Source organism: Pseudomassariella vexata (assembly GCF_002105095.1).
Source record: "Pseudomassariella vexata strain CBS 129021 chromosome Unknown BCR38scaffold_1, whole genome shotgun sequence".
In the NCBI taxonomy this organism is placed as follows: Eukaryota; Fungi; Ascomycota; class Sordariomycetes; order Amphisphaeriales; family Pseudomassariaceae; genus Pseudomassariella; species Pseudomassariella vexata.
The window spans coordinates 1,372,808-1,395,494 of NW_024467956.1; the positions used below are offsets into that span (position 1 = coordinate 1,372,808).

General features: G+C 48.5%; 8 protein-coding genes across 8 annotated transcripts; 3 read left to right on the forward strand and 5 right to left on the reverse strand.

The window, feature by feature from the left end:
• Nucleotides 1–125: 125 nt before the first annotated feature.
• BCR38DRAFT_479784 (NUDIX family hydrolase-like protein) lies at nt 126–1,267 on the reverse strand (the record flags this gene model as incomplete). Its single annotated transcript, XM_040863201.1, has 2 exons — nt 126–967; nt 1,195–1,267. The coding sequence occupies 2 exons, from the start codon at nt 1,265–1,267 to the stop codon at nt 126–128; spliced, it is 915 nt and encodes a 304-aa protein (XP_040720867.1).
• A 1,577-nt stretch (nt 1,268–2,844) lies between these two features.
• Nucleotides 2,845–3,864, forward strand: BCR38DRAFT_330862 (uncharacterized protein; the record flags this gene model as incomplete). The annotated part of the gene is made up of 1 exon (XM_040855001.1): nt 2,845–3,864. One exon carries the CDS (start codon nt 2,845–2,847, stop codon nt 3,862–3,864), a length of 1,020 nt encoding a protein of 339 aa, XP_040720868.1.
• Nucleotides 3,865–6,526: 2,662 nt separating this feature from the next.
• On the forward strand, nt 6,527–8,076 carry BCR38DRAFT_453866 (nuclear protein DGCR14; the record flags this gene model as incomplete). Its single annotated transcript, XM_040861643.1, has 2 exons — nt 6,527–7,825; nt 8,044–8,076. 2 exons carry the CDS (start codon nt 6,527–6,529, stop codon nt 8,074–8,076), a joined length of 1,332 nt encoding a protein of 443 aa, XP_040720869.1.
• Nucleotides 8,077–9,132: 1,056 nt separating this feature from the next.
• BCR38DRAFT_470277 (uncharacterized protein) lies at nt 9,133–9,986 on the reverse strand. The gene is made up of 2 exons (XM_040862832.1): nt 9,439–9,986; nt 9,133–9,375 (listed from the first exon to the last, which is right to left on the reverse strand). The coding sequence occupies exon 1, from the start codon at nt 9,942–9,944 to the stop codon at nt 9,588–9,590; it is 357 nt and encodes a 118-aa protein (XP_040720870.1). The 5' UTR covers nt 9,945–9,986; the 3' UTR covers nt 9,133–9,375; nt 9,439–9,587.
• Nucleotides 9,987–11,226: 1,240 nt separating this feature from the next.
• On the reverse strand, nt 11,227–11,925 carry BCR38DRAFT_416359 (uncharacterized protein; the record flags this gene model as incomplete). Its single annotated transcript, XM_040859095.1, has 1 exon — nt 11,227–11,925. A coding segment is annotated over exon 1 (511 nt), but the record flags the coding sequence as incomplete, so codon positions are not given.
• An 831-nt stretch (nt 11,926–12,756) lies between these two features.
• BCR38DRAFT_307598 (uncharacterized protein) lies at nt 12,757–14,065 on the reverse strand (the record flags this gene model as incomplete). Its single annotated transcript, XM_040854629.1, has 2 exons — nt 12,757–13,408; nt 13,611–14,065. Coding segments are annotated over 2 exons (1,107 nt in total), but the record flags the coding sequence as incomplete, so codon positions are not given.
• Nucleotides 14,066–16,662: 2,597 nt separating this feature from the next.
• On the forward strand, nt 16,663–17,874 carry BCR38DRAFT_416369 (uncharacterized protein). Its single transcript, XM_040859096.1, has 7 exons — nt 16,663–16,707; nt 16,824–16,892; nt 16,943–17,020; nt 17,076–17,190; nt 17,241–17,313; nt 17,367–17,612; nt 17,670–17,874. Exons 1-6 carry the CDS (start codon nt 16,678–16,680, stop codon nt 17,578–17,580), a joined length of 579 nt encoding a protein of 192 aa, XP_040720873.1. The 5' UTR covers nt 16,663–16,677; the 3' UTR covers nt 17,581–17,612; nt 17,670–17,874.
• BCR38DRAFT_470281 (uncharacterized protein) lies at nt 17,874–21,431 on the reverse strand (the record flags this gene model as incomplete). Its single annotated transcript, XM_040862833.1, has 15 exons — nt 21,115–21,431; nt 20,837–21,052; nt 20,536–20,777; nt 20,392–20,485; nt 20,125–20,344; nt 19,852–20,073; nt 19,602–19,804; nt 19,373–19,550; nt 19,127–19,318; nt 18,952–19,073; nt 18,800–18,893; nt 18,532–18,736; nt 18,359–18,480; nt 18,093–18,309; nt 17,874–18,045 (listed from the first exon to the last, which is right to left on the reverse strand). Exons 1-15 carry the CDS (start codon nt 21,280–21,282, stop codon nt 17,874–17,876), a joined length of 2,667 nt encoding a protein of 888 aa, XP_040720874.1. The 5' UTR covers nt 21,283–21,431.
• Between the last annotated feature and the right edge of the window lie 1,256 nt (nt 21,432–22,687).

Below are 22,687 nucleotides of genomic sequence, written 5' to 3' on the forward strand. Positions count from 1 at the left end.
CCACGCGATCGGTGTGACGAGAGTTATGTTTGGGGACGACGTCTCATCAAAGGGGCGCAACGACTTGAGATCTATGAGGTGATTTGAAGGAGTTGGTTGTATCAAGCGTCCCGGACACAATATGTTTACTGTCTGCCTATCTCCTTTTTTTGTCGTTTGGCCTCTCTCCCATCTGGCTCTGGTGACGTGCCCCTTTCCCTGCGCTCCCGTAGTATCTCGGGAATGATGCCAGCCCTGTTCAAACCCTCGTACAAGGCCCAAGCCGCCAACGTTTTCGCGTCCCTGGCGCACTCCCTCCATAGATCCTCGTTGTCGCACACACGCAGTGTAATCATTTCGCCCTGCCACTTCTGGCCCGTCAACTTCCCGCGCAGGTCCTCAACTTCCTGGCGGTCAATCTCCTTTTCCCATAGGAAGATGTGTATGAACTCGTCGGACCCTCCCGGACTAGGATACATCCCTTGTTGGTGATTGGTTTCCTTACCGCTGGCCTCACTAAGGGCCAACTTGGTCATGTCGATGAGCTCCGACACAGGAATATTGAATCCCGTCTCCTCGAGGATCTCGTCAGCCGCCTTGCCTTTGAAGTTGGGCCCGTCGTCGATCATGCCCGCTGGAATCTCGAGGAACGATAGGCTTCCCGCGGGGATGCGTGGCTGCTCCGTCATGACGACTAATCTCTCATCTCGCGAGTCCTTGGGCCGCAGGATCATCAGCATGGCCACACTGCCGCCGCGCAGGAAGGCGACGCCTGGCAGTTCCTTAGGCTCAGCCTCGTCGTTCTTGATGATGGCCTTCAACTTAATGAAGCCGATTTTCCGGCCGAACCAGTCGACGGACTGGATCTCGATTGATTGCAGGGTGAAGGGGTGCTTATGGAAGGCATGGTTTTCGTCTTTCCATTGGAGTTTGAGGTTCTCTTGCAGCGTCGTCTTCCATGTTTTGAAGGCGGGGAAGTCACGCAGGTCTTGTGCAGAGATATTTCAGGTCAAAGTGACCGGGATCGACTTAGCAAATCCTTCGAGGTTGAAGGTCCCGACATGAGGTGCTGTCATCGCAAAGAATATATGGGTCGGATCGCAAGGAGGACAGTGACTCCTAAATGATACTCTTTAGAGGCAGACGAGAGAAAAAGAATGCCAGACAGCCGAGGTGCACAAGCGCCGTCGACTTACATTCAAGGCTGAAACCCACAATCTTGCATGAGAACGCCGTTAATTCCAGGCGGCTCCATGCGGGCTGCCAGCACATCGAGGATGCCCACCATGACTGTTGTGTGCCATTGGCAGTCCGACTCCTGGTACATTGAAGTAAGCAAATATGTGGACTCAATTAGCGGCGCAGCTTGTGCAGCTTCGTGATTGGTTTAGGAGTATGCTGACTTGTAGCATGTACATGATTGAGACTCAGCGAAATTCAGGCGCAAAACTGGAGTCTTTGAGATCCCCTCTCCATCCTAGCAACTGAATGAAACCTGGCATTGTCATATCAATTTTCACGATGCTGTGTAATGTGTGCTGGCGCGTCTTACGAGGGCAGGACGGTCGACAATGGCGAGGAACCTATGATTTGCATTTCCAGCACCACAAGAGCCTCATGGCCCTCGAAAAATCCGTGGTCACGGGCTGCAGTATTTGCGGACTACTCAAACAAGAGCTCTCTAGTCGCGTGGGCTCAGACAAATTGGCTGGGGATGCGCCCCTCAACATCACTGCGTCTCTGTATGGCCTACACGATGCACCTAGTGAGGGCATGTACAGGCTTTCAAGCTCCAAAGTGGTGAGGTCAGAGGGAAAAAATATTTGTGTTAGAAGAATCTGGTGAGGATGCCGATCAGTGCAAAAGAAGTGCGGGAGTCCAACTGTCTTGACCATGAGTAGGTGTTAAGGCTCCTCGTTTCATAACACCAATATCCGATAACACAGGCTCTGATGAATGCTTCGCTCTGGCGAGCCAATGGATGCAAGAATGCCAATGCGTGGATAAGAGCAAGCCGCCAGCATGATATCCCAGACGCTTGCTTGATCTGTCCAAGATCAAAGCACAGGGCTACCTAGCCAAAAGACTGGAGTCGAGACGCCGCGGTGGTGTCCATGAGGTGGATGCTACTGAGATCAAGGTTGTTGACACTGAAACCTGGAGTAAATACCCACCGCCTGCCGAGAGCATGCACTATGCTACCCTCAGTCATCGCTGGGGCTCGGCACAGCCTGTCATGCTAACCCAGGAGACATCGCCGAGTTCGAAAACGGCTTGAAGTTGGGGCAGCTACCCAAGTCGTTCAGGGAGGCAACTGCGTTTGCAGCCCGCATTCCCAATGTGGGATACATCTGGATTGATTCCATGTGTATCATACAGGACAACATCAACGACTGGCAATCGCAATCGGCAGTCATGCACCGCGTTTACAATGAGTCGTTTCTTAACATCTCTGCAACCGCAGCCTAGAACAGCGATGGAGGCCTGTTCTTCAAGCGTGAGCCTGCCGCACTATGGGAAGACAAGGTCACAGCCAATATCCAAGGCCTTCCTGGTTCTAAAAGCCGCGTCAAAATGTCGGCAACGGGGCCTGAAGAGGTGTATGACAAGGTGTCCGAGAACAAGGAGTTGTGTAATTTCATGTCCTCGTTTACCGGCTTATTCTGGAGAAAACCAGCACCCGGGCCCATCCAATCCCAAGTACGGGCCCCGCCGCGCCTGATCAAGAACACCTCGAGCCTATCCGAACCGGTTATCAACTATGGGAGTATACGCAGATGTACGCTGATCGACGTGGCGTTCTGGGATACGCTTGTCCATCAGGCCTCGGTTAACAAGAGGGGATGGGTGCTGCAGGAGAGGCTCATGGCACCAAGGATCCTACACTTTTGTAAAGATCAGATTGCCTCGGAGTGCCGCGAGTTTGACGCCGCAGAGACTCGTCCCAGGGGAATATCCAACTTTCAACTCCACTTCGACAATATCGTCTCGGAGAACAGGCTGAAGGGCCTGGACCCCGAGGTGGATGGTAAACGACTCCGACTGCAACGGCTACAGGCAGCCAAGGAACCCGATAAGCACCTGGTCCCAGGCATATACACGTTCGAGCTCTGGGCGCGCATTGTGGAGGTATACTCCAACACGGCCATAATAAACTCGAACGACAAGCTGATCGCGCTGGCTGGTGTTGCCAAATGGATGTCGGGCTTCATGAAATCGGACTATGTCGCCGGTTTGTGGAGGGAACACCTGGCCAGCCAGCTACTCTGGCGTGTCGTGTCCGTCTTCCAATCCCACAACCGCAGCTTTTCCAACCCATCCCAGCGACCGTCCTTGTACCGTGCCCCGACTTTCTCCTGGGCATCCGTGGACGCCGATAACGGGAGCGGTATCATCTACGGAGAGGTGACGGATCAGGATCTATTTATTGAGATTGCGGGCGTACATGTGACGACCACGAATCCTGAAAACCCGTTTGGGTTGATCAAGGACGCACATTTGAAAATCTGGGGCAAATTGAGGAAGATTGATTTATTTGAGAAAATAAATGAAAAAGGAGAATTAAATGGTCGGTACGGCTGGAGGCTGCACGGGATGGGCGAGGATGTCGACAAGGAGGAGCATACGAACGTGTATCTGGATTGCCCGGAGCAAGACGGTGGTCTTGCTGTCGAGGGTCACGACCGGGATGACCGCAGCCGCCGCGGCGGAATCTTTGACTCGAACGACATCTGGTGCATACCAGCTGCGGAAGGGGAAAGAGCCGCGACTAGAGAATCGAGGTACTTGATCTGTCTCCTGCTGCAGGAGGTCAAGGGTCGTCGGCTGGGGCCCGGGACGTTCCGTCGTATCGGACTGAGCAAGTTGTCACCATGGGGGGAATAAGGAGGGGAGGCTGCATATCACAGATTCTTTTAATAGTGATATTACGCGGCCAATGCAGGCTTGGGATTCCGAGACCAAACGGCATTTGATATATATCATATAGGAGGTTGAGGCGATAAGGTATGATGCTTATAAAACGAAGTCATGACGGATTGGATTTTGCATGGCTTTAATATGGGATTAGGACATATATACACCATATCCTGCAATTTGGGCCTTGGAGACTTGAACGCATACTACACTGACATGACCTCGGCCATGGTATAGTTGAGGAATCGCCCAACTAGGTATTCACTTGATTGAGTAACTCCATAGTTGCATTTTCTATGCCAAGCTGCAATTGATTTACTGGGAATACCTACATCAGGAGGCTGCATTACAACCGACATTTGATACGTCTGATCCATATATTAAACGAGAGTAGCTGGAGATTTCTGTCATGTATACTTGAGCTTGTCCTTTCTACTTAGCGTAACAATGGTTGTATATGCTGTATCTATCATATGAGCCCTTTATTCCTCAACCCGGTACGTGTTTTCTATATAAACCCGGGTTTTAATCCTGGAGATATTGCTTGGTGACGTACAGTGCACTAACGAAAGGTGTCACATATTTTGTGTGCTATTAGGGTGACTCCTATGGAGAAAAGATGGAAATAAATCAAGATGCTAATAACTGTAACAAAACTAGTCAGACCTATGCATTTTAAGTACGTTTGAAGCGTCCACGAGCTGCTATTAGGAGCTATGAGCGGTGTTTGGAAGGACAATATTAGGGGATATCCGTGGGATAGAGGCGTGGGGTTGATTTCTATCAGTCGACAGGCTTTTATAGTCACCTCAAGCAGGGTCGATCAAGTGTCAATAGGAGATTTCTAATGTGAAATTTCCACCCTATAAGTAAAAAGAGAGCTGTTAAGTTTTATACTTTGACGTTTCTTTCTAGATCTCGATATGAAAGTAACAAGATCTAGTCTAGAACGTGCTGTTCGTTCTATGATACGAAAAGGTAGGGGGACCCACTGGTTAGGTGAATCCCATTCAATTAGATACTATAACGTTGCGCACTGCTGCATTATAGCATCCTCCCCCCTAGGTGCACGCATCAAGTGCCGGGGTCTGGTCAATTGAAACCATTGTCCTCAATGGGCTTATCGCTCACAGGTCTTATTGCCAGAGTAGGTCCGTAATCCTCCCCAAGTGGTTTGGTGCTTCCGCCGGGAATTGAACCCGGTACTACCCCTATAGTGGTCTGTTCGTCAGGGCGCGACAGCCATTCGCCGGATGCGGTGCGGACTTGGTGGCCATGAGTCCTAAACCCTACCAAATCGACCATGCTACCGTTTGACCAAACAACGGAAGAGATGCTACCATTTGATGCGAGTGCATATGGGGTGTGAATTGTTGTATTGGGAAACGATGGCCAGGTCAGCTATTCTGGCCTGGCAGAGCTCTTTTATAGCTCTTATCTATCTTATCTCTAGCTATAGGGCAACCCCCCATGGGGTCACGTATCATTCTACGTATAAGGTATCTACACCAGGTTCCGACTCTACAGGGAACACCATAATGAGCCACGCCTATGAGAGGCTATTTCTATGATATCTTCCTAGTTTAGTAGCTAGACTATTTAGACGTTTGTCTCACCATGTATAACTAAAAACTACTATAGAGTACCTAAAGCCCTACTAAAAGCGTAGAGGGTAGAGAGACAATAGAGGTTATAGCTGTAGGTTTAATTTGAACTAGACTATAGCGTACTTACTTCTCTACTATAAGCTCTATAATAGAGAAAGAGATACGCTTAAAGAAGATCTAAAGGGATTACCACTAACCTGTGAAGGTCAACCCTCGCAGACTCACTACAACCAGGTGACTTACAGCTGGAACACATGCCATGGCAGTGCCAGATGGGAAGCCAATCATAACCCCTGTAGGAGCCCCGCCAAGCGTGGACGACTTAGTCGCGCTCCCTCAAACCTAAGTTCTGATCTTCTTTCCTTCGCTCCTTAGAGTAGAATCTTCGTCGATAGCACCTAATCGAGGTCTCTACCAATGCGATGCAACCCAGGTCGTGACATAACCTAGATAGAAAAGCTATTCTCAACAACCTAGATATTACAGGAATTAAAATAACGAAGTGGCATCTACAATGATAGTTACCTGTGATATAATCAACTAAGGACTTAAAAAGAACAAGGACAATTAAAACTTTGAAACATTGATGCGAATGCATATGGGGTGTGAATAGTTGTATTGGGGAAGCTTGGTTAGGTAGCTATCTGGCTGGCCTTAAAATGATATGTAAGCAAGAAGCTATCCGTACAAGATGACTTCCTCGAGTTTAGTTATTGAGGATTATATTTCATAGATTGAAGGAGTATTAGGTCACTGTCTTCATAAAGCCGTAGGCTTACAGAGGACAGTAAAATAAAAAGGAATTAAAAAAAAATCCACGAGGTCTGGTCCACTTACTAGGCTTGGCACACCTGCCTTGATAATGGGGAATGGGGGTCCCTGGTCAGTGCAACTCTGCAGGTGGCTGCTTAAAATAAGTGGAGTCAAGGATTTCAATTGTTCGTTGCGGACGGCGACAGTTGCTGCCTCCATCTGGTACAATTTGAGCAACCTACAATCATACCTGGAGGTCACCCATTCCAATCATGGCGTCTCAAGATACTCCGTCAACAGCCCTCGTTCGCAAAAGAACCGAGCTAGATCTTATGCCTCCACCGCCGCCCCCGAAACGCATCAAACGACCAAAGAAGACGCTAGACGAAGATACATATACTGACGCCTTGTCCCACATCATCGCACGCGACTTCTTCCCTGGCTTGCTGGAAAGCGAGACCCAACAAGAATATCTGGACGCACTAGAATCAAAAGACGCGGAATGGATATCCAGTGCTCGTCGACGCTTACATCAGGTTATGACACCGGGACGACAAGGAGTCAAGAGAGGCACATCATTGCCACAAGGCGCCCAAACACCCCGAGAATACGTCGGCGACACTCCGGTCTCGACTTCAGCTGAGTCAACACTTTCCATCGCGAAAGAACGCCATGTGGTCGATACCAATATGAGCCTAGGCTCGTTCCAATCAAAATACACGAGCGAGGACAACGAAAGCTTTTACAAGCTGCTGGATAAGCAAAATGCTAAGAGGGTGGAGAAATACGCATGGCTCTGGTCAGGCAACAAGCTACCGTCCAACATGATGCTAAAGCAGAAAGAAATAGAAGCCAAGTTGGCGGAAACACGCAGCCTGACGGATGACGGCTTTAAGAAGGACAGGTTAGCCATCAAGGATCGCGATGACCGGATTGCTCAGCCGGAGACTTGGAAGTCGATACCAAACAACGCCCTGATGTTTGGTCCAGGCGGCGTAGAAGATTTGATGGAGACAGTAGCGCAGAAATCCGAGGCGGAATGCCGAGCGGCACCAAAGGCAGTCAACTACACGAACACAAGACTACCGCAGCCGACAATCAACGATGAGGAGTCGGCGCCGTCATCACCATCGCTTACAGCAATACGAGATGCCATTGCAGGAAGACGGTCAGCCAGTGATGCAGGTTCAACTATACTCGGCAGCGAAACGCCTCGGGTCAACGGCTATGCGTTTGTGGATGATGAAGAACCGCAATATGAGGTACCACCTGCTCCTATCATTGACTTGGGCCCAGGAGACGCGACACCAAATCCGTTCACCATCAAGGAGAAAAGCCAGAGAGAAGCGCTTCACCACCGCATGGTAGACAAGATCTCCCAGTCCAGGAGGACGTCAGCGCAGGTTGGAATGACGGGGAAAGTTGACAAGACACCAGTGCCGAAGTTCCCAAGCAGCCCACGGGTGACTGGAGGATTGACACCAGCGGCGCAGCGACTTTGGAGCAAGATCGGAGGCAGTGAAGGCCAAACACCTCGCACCCCGTTTAGTCAGGAGACACCTAAGACGAAGGTCTCAAAGCTGAGACAGGTGATGAAATAGCATAACATGATTACGATGATACGAACATAACCAATCTATGGACAGATTTCTCCCCCCCCCTAGCGCCCACTTCACACAACAAACCTTCAGATTGTAGTGGACTATTCCTCGCCGATTCACACTCAAGTAACGTGGGCATTGCTATAAGAGTTTCCTTATGGCGTATACTCGAGTAACAGGTGCACTAGCCACGGGCCTCACGCACTGCGACGATTCTATAGAGGATAGATGGCGTCAACTTCAACGCCAGGCCTGAATCCAACTCTACCCACGCTATGTGGATTACCTCTCTAGCCTCCGCTTCTTGGGGTTGTTTTTCTTCAACCCGGCAACCTTAGACTCAATTTCATGAATCTTCTCGAGAGCTTGCTAGACGTGCTCTATAGGGTTCAAACCCAGACTGGGACGGCTATTCGATTGTCCAAATACCGTGCTCCTCTAGCTGCCCCTTGGTTAAGATAGACTTATATATTTGAGCGTTATCTTACATAAAGAGGTTCCTAGGCTTATTGTCACACTTTCTTGGGCACTGCAAAATCGATACCGTTATTATCGCGCACTGCAATTAGGTATTATTTGCTATAGATATCTTCCGCAACACTTAGAGAACAGAAGCGGCCTTTTCCTAGTGTGCCAAGGCACGACTTTAAAGGTTACTCTTCGGCGAGGAGTGTTCTGGTTCCCCTTACATAAGACTTCCTCAACTATATCGGCCTTATTATTGCGCAGCTAGATTGTAGACTAGACAATAAAAGAAACCTGGGGTTTATTATAGAGCTCGAGCCATTATAGGTAATGTAATAGAGGCTATATTCAAGCCTAGCGGTCCTAACCGGAGTACTATACTTTTAAGATACTCGTATCCCTAGACTAACTTTCCTACTCTTCTCTTTCTCTCTTCATCATAGAAATTACCTACGCCACGTAAATGCGGCTACACATAAGGAACCTACCCTTATACCCCCTGTTGTATTCCCTAATATTTTCAGTACACCTCTATTCTCAAGATATCTTAGTAATGATGCTATGACCTTTTTCTTAATTTTAATAAGTAAAATACGCCTAATTAGAATTCCAATTTCTTCACTAGGCTTGTACGAGCTCTTCTTTAGACAGCGGGTTCCCTTTAAAAACGTTGATTTCTGGCTATCCTAGTGCGATATCAGCTTTATTTGCTTCTTACGCTTATCTTATGCCACTCTGGAAGGTTATGCAAGGCTGAGTGTCAGGTAGGTGACTACGACGAACAGACGACCGTCGCTTCATTCCAACAAGTCATGTATTGAAGAACCTTCTATCTGCAGCTCTAACTCGTGCGACAAACCCCTGGCTACACTACCCCGCGATGGCTCTAGCCCTATGACAGGTGTACTAATAGACCCATTATGAAACTAGCTGAGATATCCGCCCTAACCTTCTACCATACAATTGTAAGAAAGTTAAAGCTAATACTACCCGTATATATCAACAGATGGATCCACTTGCTCTTCAATATTTGCACGTATTCTCGTATGTCTTGCCTGTAAAGGGGGGTGTACTATTAGCCAACAAAAACTCACGCGAACTCGCATTAATAAACTTACCCGCGCAATTACCAAACATATAGGACCGACACCATCCCAATCATCCCCTCCTAACTAACAATTCGGCATCCTCAATATCGAAGAAAGAGTCCACAACTAATCGCCATAAGGGGGTCCCATATAATCATTATGATGCTCTGGTAGAGTTGCTAATGGGCAGTGCGCTGGTCGGGGGTGCGCGGGAGGTGGCAACAATTGTCGTAAAAGTGGAAGCGATTGCAGTCGACAGGGCGGGATCGGTCGGGTCCTCCACGGTGCTCTATGTAAACGGCGCGTTTAGCTGGTAGACCATCGAAGACCGTCCTGGTCGCGACGGGTACGCCGTCTCGCTTGGCGAACTCGTCAAACTTGGCGTTATCTCGGGATGACAATAGGGCGGCTTTGGCAAGGCCGTAGTCTTGATAGACGCGCTTGGAGAGTTGAAATACGGTGCCATTGGCATAGGCGCACTCGCTGACCAGAACCATGCCAGATAGAGAGGGGGTGGATCTGCGCCGCTGCGCCATTTCATCGACGCCATAGATGAACCCGGCCTCGCCTAACTCGACGTAATAGTGTGTCCTCGTCGCCCAGGCCGCATCGTCATCACCGGAGTCGGTGAAAAAGCGGATAGTGAAGATGCCCGCCGCAACCGCGGTTGAAAGGACCAGGCACTACGAGCGGCTGGTCGGTTTCCGGGCCCGGGTATCTTGGCGCAGTTATAGCTCATGGTAGGTATGCCCGGAGTGTTGGTTGAGACGGCCGTTCATTGTGCTGGTTTGGGCGGAGCAGAGGCCGGCCTAGGCAGCGAGATAGGAAGCGATGGATAGCTTCATCTTGCCATCTAACTAGTTTCTTTTCTTATAACGAATACGGAAGTAGAGGCTAAGGGGTATATGGAGAATTGTTATCTAGCGGACGAAGTCTTTTCTTCTCACAACTATATTGCTAAGATGGGACGAATCATTCTATGCTATAAGCCATCTGGGCTACGGCTAATATACTCGGCTTCACCGTCCTGTTCTGCGTACATGAGTATGTCTGGAAAATGGTCTCCCTGCTTCAAAGGAGGGGATTGTAACCCGGGGGTTTCCTTCGATGGGGAATTTCCTTCTACATCGAGATTACAAAAGGACAGGCGTAAGGTTCTGTGCACTTCGCCGCAGCCATTGCAGTATTAATGTCAGGATCCTGTGGGAGCTGCCGCTCTCGACCCGGCTTACCGAGTTCACGACCAGTTATCATTATGAAGCTATGGAACCCTGCTTGCGGGGCTACAGTATGGTGTAAAGACAGCGAGGTTTAATCAAATTGGAAACCATTCAATCTTCATGATTAGATGTACCTTTCATTATAGTGCTGCAAACATGGGGACTTTCACTCTTGACTGACTGGACAGTATCCACGCCCTGCACTGGGGCAATTATAATCTTATATGTTGGAATGGACACACTATATCGGGACCGGTAAGGTTCAGCTATCAGGGCTGTTGGAACCAAGCAGCATATCAGAGAAAGGCTCTTGGCGCTTATGGAAGTCATGTCAACCGAAGTATTTTGGTACGCTACCTATGCAATACTCACTATAATGCGGAGCCCACTGGATGCAGCGGTTCGGCACCCTGTCAGGGGCTGGTGGTACCTTACAGATTACATCAAGGTGTATTAAACTCACATGTGTTGCAGTCACCCAAAAAGAAGCCGCTGTGGTAGGACGACGTCATATGAGCAGGTGGGGTGGTGGCCACCTAAATATTGAAGAGGCTCAGCAGATGCTCGCTGGCTTTGGCATGCTCAACCTCACTTGCATGATCCGTTGTGGAGAGATTCCAGTCAATTCAGTCCAGCCTGCACAAAAAGTACCTGAGGCAGGCAGAAAATCAGAAGATTGAGCACTAAGGCCCCTACCACCTTGGCCACACTCCCCGACAGCCTCGCCAAGAGTGCAGACCTGGCGGCGCTGGTCAAGGCCGTCGACCTGAGCACAGCGGGCATTTCTGTACTCCTCCTGCGTAGTGCACTGGAAGCCGCGAGGCCTCGGCTTAGCTTGTCTGCTGCGTTCAAAAGGCGCTTGCAAGGGGCCCTCGATGGCGTGGGTGATGATCTGAGAAATGCGGGCGCTGAGGCCGTGCTACATCTGCTTCTCTTCCGAATCTCGAGTGCGGCGGTTGCGCGCGCTACGGTTGTGCCACTGGGACGGTGAGAGCACGACCCGCATGCCCAGGTCCAGCAGCGGCTGCTTAGCTCCGGTAAGACGCTGCCCGGATTCAAAAACGCTGCGCATTGCCCGGGGGGCGGGGAGGGGGGCGCCTCCAGGGTGTTCACATTCCCACTAGACTTTGGAACCATGCGAGGCGCTCAGCGATACGTGCGAGGGCTACTAAGTTCTAGCATGCCCTACCCTATTACTGTACTACTAGATGGAGAATACAGTTTTTATAACACTGTGTATAAATACCGCAAAATTACATACAATAGGTACATATAGGGAATAAATATATGTAGTACGTATACTGCCCTATGGTCTTATTTGAGAAGCCAGTGTAGGAAGGACTCTGGTGGCCTCAGATGCCCAGTGCATTTGGAGCAGGCACACGCATGTATTTAGTGGTGTCCCCTCAGGCCGATTTAATACTTTGTGCAACCGAAACAGCGATGTAGCCAGAATGTCAGCAGATCAGAGTCCCACAGTATATACTATGTATCTCCAAGACTATTTGTTCGCTAATATATAGCAGAAAGAAGACATAAAACAATAAAATATAGGAAAATAAACAGAGAAAATAAGAAGTAAATATAAGTATATTGTAAGCTTAAAGATAATGTAAAGGGTGCTAAAGATTTGAAAAGGGTATTCCAAACATCTAGACATACTCTTGGTATTCCGAATGTCGCCAGCGAAGTTTTGCCCACATAGTGTTCATACATGTACTTTTAGTAAAGAGTAGTACGACTGTGTTCTTCGCCCGATCACACACTTGTTACTGAAAAGGGTCATTAAGTCTACATATTGAAGCCCCAGCCTAGCAATTCACCAGGCAAGCGCTGACTGTATACTTGCCTTAATTACACGCTTTGTTCACTGCGAAGGATTGTATAAAGACCAAGTGCTGAAGTAATGGTTACACATGTGTAACAAGTGTAGTATAAAACTACCCATGATGACAAATTGTAATATGTACAGGTTGAATATTGAACTGTTTTCCTACAATATCTCCCTAGACGCCTTACCCTCATACCCAATGATTTCGTTAACTGTTGATTCCATGCGCGGCTGCACCAGAAAGCCGAGACCAGCTTAAGCGTTGAAAGCGCGAGCCCGGATGGATCGCTTGACCTTGCTGGCTTTCATGTCCAAGGTGGCCGACTGACCGGGCGTGCAAACAGTGCCGGCAGCCATGGGCATGACGACAGACCACTGACCCGAGGCACACTGCTGGAACGAGGAGTTTAGGCAGTTGTACTCACCCTCCACGGTACAAGCACCCGTCTGAGCAACTGCGCTCGAACCCGATCCTGTCCCCGAGCCAGCACTGGCGGATGCAGTTGCGGTAGGTGAAGTGGCAGGTGAAGTGGCAGGAGAAGAGGCAACGGCCGTAGTGGGGGCGGCAGTGGCGGAGCCGGCAACCCCGGTGACGGTGATGAAGACACCACCAGGGACCGAGGCGGTCGAGGCGGGGGCACTGGCGACAGCGCTCGATGTACCAGCATCAGAACCACTGCCGGAGCCAGAGTCAGACCCGCCCGAGCTACCGCTTCCGTAACCAACGCCACCGTCGCAGTCAAGTTCGACGAGGGGGTACGTGCCCTCATTGTTCTCGACCGAAGTACCAGGGTCGGGGAAGAGGGGATTCTCCTTCTCCGTGGTGGCGCACTGGTTGATGCTGGGCAAGTTGGCAACGAACATGTTAGGAAGTTTCTCGTACGCAGACTGGTCACCACCCGACCCGGTGATCTCAATAGGCGCACAGTTCATGTAGAACTCGCGGTTACTATAAATAACGTTAGTCAACATTTGGTACTTCGAGGGAATGAAGCAACGAGCTGGGGAGTCAGGGAATGGGTGGGGGGGTCATGTCTCTAGAGTAAATACTCATAACCCAACTTCATTATGAATCCTTTACTGCCGAGACAGACAACAAAAAGACGGCAAGGGGGGAAATACCAGAATTTACAAAAGAAAATAATACTGACCCTATGACATTCAACCACGTCCAGGCCAAAGTAGCCTTTCCAGCGGGCAAGTCAGACGGAATCGTGAACTCGTACTCGTTGGGGTTCTGGAAATTCGGGTCCTCAGCGAAGTTGCCATCCTGACCGCGAGCCGGGCAACCCCCCTGAATACTATGGATCACCTTCCAGTCGCTCTGCTTGGTCGGGGCCGTATCGTACGAGATGGACACCTGGCAGGAGCCACCGCCGTGCACAGCCGAGCCGATGAAGCTCAGGCTCTGATTCGACCCGAGTGCCATCTGGGTCGCAGTACCCGAGTAAGTGGCACCCGTCGTCGCCTTGCACGGGAAGTTGCTATCGTCCAGTGGGCTGTTGTCGACAGCCGGCGAGGTGAACGGGGCCGGGTTCGCCATGATGACATGCCCCTTGGCGAGAGCGATGAAGGCCGCAGATGCGAGAATCTTGGCGAAACTCATCTTGATTGATATTGGTATTTGAAGTCGAACCAGTCGATGATTTCAAATATGAAGGGGTGTTTAGAAGTAATCGTTTAGAGTGCTTCTGGTTGATTTGGTTGATGTCTAAAGAAGCGAGTGTTAGCCGAGTTACAGGGGCTTGACTTTGTATTCCACAGATTCCGACTCTTTGCTGGAGGCAAGCTCAAGGACCCTCACGTGGGCAAATGTCACTTCTAGTCAACTCCTTTCGTGGGAACTGACAGTGCGTTGGGAATTTCGAACCAACAAGATATCGTCGGCCCCGGGCAAAGGTCGTTCAAAGGGTCAGCGTCAACTCACCAAGGTGGCGTGCTCTGAACTTCCAAAATCGCACGAGTGAGAAAGGTTAGGTCACAAAGAATGAGCGAGATGGATCGGAGATCTGGTCGTGTAGTCCGAGTAGACTCAAAGGAAGGTAGTGCTCCAGGCGAGTGGGGAAACAAAGAACAAACTCGGAAAAAGGACCTAAGCCTTGAAGGAGTGAAGGACTGGTCTTGCAAAGATGTCGTCGTGAGAACTGCTGCTGAAGAGAGACGAGGGAACCGAAAGATGTTTGGTGAAACAAGAACGACCGTCTTATATATTTGAATGTTCAAAAGAATGGAAAGCAGCAGAGCTAATCATGCAAAATGATGGAATGTAGGAGTCACGAAGGAGTGTGCTGCAGGAACAAGTTGTGATTTGGGAGTGATTGGATATAAGTGCAACAGGGTAGAACACGGCTCCCTCCCATGGTACCCACCCAATCGAAGTCCCGCTGAGCGTGGAACACCACGACTCCACCAGAAAAGGCAAGAAAAGACATAGGGGTTCGGCGATGCTCAGCCAGTAGTCCTCAGCCATCCTGATCGTTGGCTATGGTTTCGAAGCACTGTGGGGCCGTGGAGGGTTGCAGGGGCAAGCCGTTGAAGAGCAGGGGTGGCAAAACGAAGGTCGATGGCAGGTTTTGATAGGCTTACTGAAGCTTGTAGGGCTTGTCTCGGCTTGGCACATATGGTGAGTAAGGAAAAAGAACGAGAGGCCGAGAATCGTTTGCAGCTTTCGCTGGGCGCAAAAACCGCATGCGCAGAAATCCCCTGACTAGGCCTGACTAGGCTAAAAACAGTTCATGCAAGTGATGAGGGAGGGGTTGTCGAATTTGAGCCTCACAGGCAACTGAAGGAACAATTGCATTCCAACAATACCATCAAACGCGAACAAAAATCAATCTAATTCTCACGAGAAAACAGACGAATGTAACGGCAACCTCAGCCGAAAGCCTAGATTCCCATAGTGCCACTTCCTCCTGTTCTCTCCCCTTTTCCTCTTCACTTTGACTTCTAGTTGGAACTAATATCGTCCTGCACGGCAGGATTGGATGCGTGGCCGGTTTGCAGTCAGGCACTTGCCCAATACGGTTATGATTGGGAACCAATGAGTACAGTTCAAGCCTGACCTCGGTAACAAATCCTTGTGTCCTGGGCTGCGGCCCTGGTGGCCACTCGAATTCTGTAAATCAGACGACCTGCGGCGCAGGCTCGCGGGAAATACACCCATGGATGGCAAAATAGACACCAAGGTCCCTCCCAACCCCTCCCGTACATATGCATACTTTGCTAAGGGTCACGTAACGCCTTTTGCCCCTACGGGACGCAAAGCCCGCACGACGTGGAATTCTCGCAGGGAAATGCCCACCAAAGTCTGGGCCGGGTGCGGGAAGGTCAGGGGCGTTGAGCAAGGATACCTTTGCCGACCACTCGCAAGGCGCGGACTCCAGGATACACAATTCAGCGCATGGATCTTGGTTTTTTTTTCTTCCAGTGGTGAGTGCCAGTCCTCCAAAAGCGGAATCCAAAAATGTGTCGATGAGTTCCTGCAGGGGGTGGGCTGATCCCCTCGTGCAGGTAACCCCTGACAAGGTCTGGATGGCAGGGGCCTTTTTGCCAGCTGATAACTGGGGGCGTGTGGGGTTGAAAGCTATTCCAGCCCAATGGAGCCCTCCATCCAACGGTGAAACGACATCGGTTTCAGCACTCCGCTGGTATTCAGCCTTTTCGGCCTATCAACTGCTTTTTGTTAACTTTTACTTCAAGAACGACCAAACAACGCATGGTGATATGTGTTCTATCACCGCCTGAACCAGCATTCCAGCGAGGTTCATCCAGTCTACTGGATGTTACCAACCTTGCAAACTTTTGTCATGTGCCAGATGCCCGTTACGCTCGCGCGTGCGCCGCAAACGAAATATTTTGTACTGGCGCCTTATGCTATTCAGTACCTTATGCGCTGTCAACTGACAAACCGCCACCACTTGTTTGATGTAGCGCGTAACAAACGCTGATGAAGGATAACAAAGCGCAGGCGATCACCATTTGTTAATGCCAAGCACACCGCTTCTTGATCAAACGGACACTGGCAGCTGTCAACGAGATCATGCACCGCGAATTAGACGAGGGATCGGATAACATGACCAACCCCCCGGCTAATTAGGCGACCAGATGGTGGGGCACTAAACCGAAGTAGGAAGGTATGGGGTCCACTCTGATGGTCGCCAAATGACGCAAATTTTCACGAGTTCTGGTCTGACGTAACCCACACAACGCGACATCAAGATGGCCGGCCTTTTCGATTGGAAGAAACAGGTGAGCGCGATCGATTACCCATCGATTACAGTCTATAACCATCCAAATCTAATTATTACGATTCAATACTCTTTTCCCCGTCCATTTTGGCTAATATTTCACTGATATTTGCCCAGCCGGCGTATCAGGCATACTCCTCTCACTCTGTTCGCCCCGATGGGCTGCCTCCATATGAGGTGGACGAGGTGATTCTTCCTGATTAACTTGATTGCGAGTCGAGTGCTAATCGATTAAGAATGGATTCTACAAGGTGGCTCCCGGCGAGCTCTATTGCCGTGCCTACGATGAGGAAAACGCTATCTGCCCAAATGACGTGAGTAATCGCAAACAGCGACTCAATTGCCTTTCGAGTGCTAATCGATTAATAGAGAAAGCAGTGGCAGCCGTCGAACCTCCGCCACCACCTGAAGACAACTCATAAGTACACCTTATTGGACCTCCCGCCGGGTAAGGCCAACGTTGTCGATGCGAAGAAGATCGACCGTAAGTTATTTCGTAATCTACTACTATATTACTACTAATCGATTAACTAGGCTTCTACCAGACTATGAACCAGCGTATTACTGAGGCTGCCGGTACTACTGAGATCACTAATACTGAGTCTGGGTAAGTTAACTCTACTACTTACTCTAACTACTATTTGATTTACAGTGAATTAGCCCAGTAGCAACCCCTAGCAAAACCAAGCCGACTCTAAGCGAGTCCTCGCGTCGTGGTAGTAACGCGTCCGCGAAGGATGAGAAGCTGCCGATCCCTCGCAAAAAGGCAGGTTACCGACCGCTGAATCATAGATCGAGTACTAATCGACTAGGATGGAATAATTCACGGTGTCTATATGCGCAAGTCAGTTGGCTTCTCCGGACGAGCCTGTGACGGGTGTATCGGCCTGAAGAGAAAGGCTGCAGGTTGGTGCCGCTATTTTATTAATACGATACAATCAAGTACTAATCAATTAATACTAGAGTGCCCCCCAGCCAAGCCCGATGGCGTCTGCGTGGTTTGGCCGAAGTTCAAGACTCCGGCAGTAATCGATCTGGAGGAGGAAGATCAGGACGAGGCTTAATAGGGGCTACGTTGCTTTACATCGCCGGGCGTTGACAGAATTCATAATTAGCATAAGGCATAGTCGATTGTTAATCGATTAGTGATAGCATTACTAGTAAAGCTTATCCGTTTAGTCGTCTCCGCCTTTCTTCAAGTTCTAGCTCCTTTTCATCGTTTTGAAGCTTCAGAGCGCGCGCTTCTTCTTCTCGTCTAAGTATATCAACAGCTTGGAATCGAGCTTCCAGACTGTCCTGTGCGTGACCAGAAGTGTTTTGCGTTCGATGTGGATTGAGACTACAATTGGTTAGCAATCGATTACGTATCGAATCAAACTCGAGTACCTTTTATGCCTCTTGAACTTCGATCTACTAGGTAAAGATCCCGATCGAGCCGATCCAGATGAACTATACTGTGATAATTCGCGGGCTTCAGAGACAGCTGAACTAGGGATACCTAGTTGATTACTACTCGAGGCATAATCAAATGTTGGACTTGGGCTAGGGATGGGAAAATCGCTGAAGCTCTCGGTCTCGCGACGTCGCTTTTGGATAGTAGTAACTACTTGATTATTAATCGATCTGTATTTAGATAGTAGGAGTGCACATACTTTCTCGCATAGTAGACCTTGCATATCGATCTTGGATCGACGCTGGTCGATAAGCGTACGGAATGTTGAACTTCTTATAAATTGCTGCTGATTCGAAGTCCTTTTCGTCTAGTTGACGATTGCTAGAAATCGATTAGCTATCAAGTAGTAATTGAGTTAGGGTTATTACTTACTTCTCTACGCAATCTGCTACATATTGATAGCGGCCCCCATAATGATAGCTTCGTTGATGCTGGACTTCAGCCGGATTTGTTGAAGGCGCCATTTTATCCCAATCGCTAGAAGAAATCCAAGAAAAATGCTGATTAACTCCACACTTAATAGCTGGTCGAACTTTGTGTAAAGCCCATGCCCGTAACTTAGGATTTGTGGAATTAGCTGTACTCAAGTAGTACTCCATTAGTATTCGATTCTTAATCAATGATGCCTGCAGGAGCTTACTAGATAAGAGCCGACAAAGCTCATTATAATCCTCTTCAGATTGCATATGAAGAAGCTCCATCATTCGAGAGAAGTCGGAATCAGGTCCACGGTTCTATAATCGATTAGCAATCGAGTCATACTGCACTTGTACTCCATTAGAATAAGCATACCGCTACACCAGTAATCTTTTCAACCCCTCGTTGGAAGTGCACCTTGCAATAGCGAATTGTACTCTTCACATAATAAAGCCAACTTCCCTGTTGGAATTTATCATAAAGATACATTCCGAGACCTATTTGATTAGCGGTCGACTATCAATCGACTGTATATAGAAGCCTTACGTACCAATAATTAATTTATAGTCCTGGTCAGTTGTAAACCCAATAAATGGATTTTCAGCGGATCCTAGCGTTTGATCGAATGCCCAAGAAACCTCGTAGTTAAACTTCTCCCTCATAATTCGAAAAACCTGATGAAACATAAAATGATACATCTTAATCGAATCAGAGTTTGTTATAACTCGAACTAGAGCAACATCTAGATACTTGATTAGTACACGATTAGTACTCGAGTAAAAATCGATTAACTTACTCCTACAGATTCCCTCATCATAGACAGCCCAAATAACCTCTCGATCTTCGCGGTCAATTAAATGCTTATAGTTCATATCTATAGTACAAGTTCGTAATGACTTGAATAGATGAAACTGTTCGTTATTAAAACAAATAACCATAAAGTTAGTCGAGTTTTGAAACACCTCTTGGATGTACTGAACTTAATTAGTAATCGATTCCAACTCGAAAGATACTGGAGTACTTACTTGGCCTGGTTTGCCATTTTCGCGTTCGAAGGCCCGTTGGACTGCCATTAAGCCCGAGCCTGCTGCAAAGTGAATCATCCTATGCTTTCGAATAATATAACCAATTAATTCCGAATTGATTAAAGCTGGATGAAGGTCTACAAGTGATGTAGCCCCTTTACTTCGAATCCAAGTTTGTACAATTGGGTTTTTGAGAAAGAGTGCTACTAGTGTTAGTAATCGACCGGTAATCGATTAGTACTCGACATACTACATCTTAGCCTTGGATCTGCTATTCTCTGAATTAAGTCCCAAGTCTCAGTATAAAGCTTTGAGCCTAATTTTGATGGTGGAGGAATTGGATGTCGATGAGTTCCGTGGCAAACGCATAATACGTATGGATGTAGGTCTAAATCCAGAGGTATATAAAAGTCGTATTCGCATTGGCAAGATAACTCGATGATCTTCCCTTTTCCTTGCGGATGTACGATAGCTAGATGTACTCGATTAGTACTCAAGTATTAATCTATTGCTAATTACTTACGGCATAGTTTTGCAAGTTTTTTATTTTGAGCTATATGATAGCAAGGCCCCGGTTGAATTTGGTCGACTAGAGTGTTATTCAGAACTGCTTGGAATAATATAATTGCTGGATTATATTCTCGTGGAATCGGCTTCCAATGATGCCGCACATGCGAGGGCGTTTCTGAGTGAGGGCGTGAATGGATACAACGTAATGTATGGCGAGGAACCCCGGAAATAGTCTATCAAGTGTTAATCGATTAGTACTCGCTTAGAACTATGTACGTACCTTTCCATCCTGAATAATCTCAAGCTTGCAAGTATTTTCATAAGGCTTACAAAGCTTGCCATCCTCAAAAAGCTTAATCTCGGCATAAAGAAAGCTATTAATTATTATTCAAGTACTAATTGAGTAGGAATCGATAAGGCTTACCAGAGCGCTTGATAATGGACTTGGTCGTTAATTGCCCGTTCAGCTTCTTGTTTAGCTGTTGCTACTAAATCCCATTCATTTTCCGAAACCTCTGTGTAAGACCGATTTCGCAAAGCTGGAGATAGGTATTCACATGCTTTTACTCCTGTACATTTATAAGTAACGCGGTTACAGATCGCATTATCTAAAAATGCACAGGTAGTTTGACGCCAAGAAGTCTTATGGCCATGGCAGAATTGGATCTATAATCGATTAGTGCTCGAGCAGTGTACGTTAGTAGCAGAGCACCTAGATTAGATACCTCGTTGATATGGCTTCTCGCTTGTTCTTTCGTTTGCCCTCGAGCCGAAATAACGTAACAGACCCCAGTTTCGCTAGTCATAGGATATTCAGGCATTTGGGGTACCCAAATAAAGGTTTCAGCAGTTAATAACGTCTCCTTATTGTTATTACGCTCCGATGAAATCAACGTTAGTTGACTAATCTCCCCCTCTGCAGCGGCTAGGTCGGATCCATTCTATGTATACTCGATTAGCGATCAATTACCGATCAATTCGCAATCAAGTGATAAACACTTACAGATACCTCGTCGCTTTCCAAGTCCTGCAAAGGTTCGAGAATACTTTCAAAGACTGCTACAGCATCGTCGATAGTTGCCTGTTCGTGAGATCTTACGTCATACACATGGTGATCCCAGGGTTGGTCGATGTTAGCAGCGACAGCACGTAGGGCAGTTGTTGAATCCATTGGTAATCGAGTAGCGATCGAATTACGATTGAGTAGTAGTGCAGGGATGTCTCTTCAGTCAATTGAAAAAAGTCGTTGAAGGAAAGAGAAGAGTTTTCGGACTTGCGTGGAAGCATTAGAATTACATGACCAGCGCTAGTATATTTAGTGCGACCCATCAGTGCTTGGTGGATCCACAACACCATCTCGATTTGGCTACATGGTCGGGTGATCAACCAGGGTGTAGGTCATGTTATATAACAACACCGAATAGACCGGCCTTAGGCCACCTATCGCTAGCGAGTCAAGGCTCAATCTCTGTCAGTTGGCTCCAAGCAAGCAGATATCCGCTTGGTGGCGCGAGCCCCGCCACTTACCTACCGATGACAATGGCTGGCAAACCACCTGAGAAGACTGGGCATGCGCGATTGCGATGACAGGATGCGAAACCGTAGGCATGAATGAAGAGGACCTCGGGAGCGCAAGTGCGTGGCGCAGAGCTGGCGCAGAGCACAATCTTTGGCACGGGCATGGCCTGTTCGGGGAGTTGGGGTCCGGATGATCTACGATGCCCTTGTCCAGACAGGGTTTTAGATTGATGCTGAAGTGCCGAGAGAGATGTCTGCCAGGGGCTGCTTCAGTTGGCGGCGACTCGAAGCGGTCCTGATGACGTGCACGCGATGGCTTGTCTATACGACAATCTTTTCGAGGCGGCCGTCCTTCCGTATATGGATACGAATATGAGCACTGAGCGTACCTATCCTTGATCAGCTTCTATTCAGCTCTCGCCCCATTCAAGGTTATCCACTATCCAGCCCGCATGGACTATGGGATGGCTGCCTCTCGATATCCTCGTATTCCCGGGAACTCAATAACCGAGGCGAAAAAGAATCACGAAATTGAAGAGCTTGCACCGACAACCTTTGGTCGGTTTCCATTGTCATGCACTAGTGTCATTCTGCCTTACACAACTCGTGATGGTGGCAACGCATAACCTCTATGGGGCGTGTGTGCGTAGTTTTCGTCATCTTTATCCATGTCGAGCTGTACACGGGACATCCTGACCAGCCACCCCTATCACTATGACTTCTGCTAAAGAACTACGACGACGCTCATCTTGGCCCAGTGCCTTGTAGTGCTTTGCTGTCAAGGAGCGTCAACAGCATTCCTCGTCGTGCAGTTCGTCCAGCAGTATACAAGTGACCTTGAGTCAATGGGATATTACAAGCACAACATGTAACCGCATTGACCAACTTTTGGTCTGCACCCCCATTTTGCAGGAAAATTATGTGACCACAACAAGAACGCAATTATTTTACAACTCCACACCAAATGGCTGATCTAGTGGAATACCATCGCGACAAGTTCGAGTAACTAATCGAGCGATCTAAAGAGTTCATCCGTCAGGGCTATTCCCCAGCCGCGG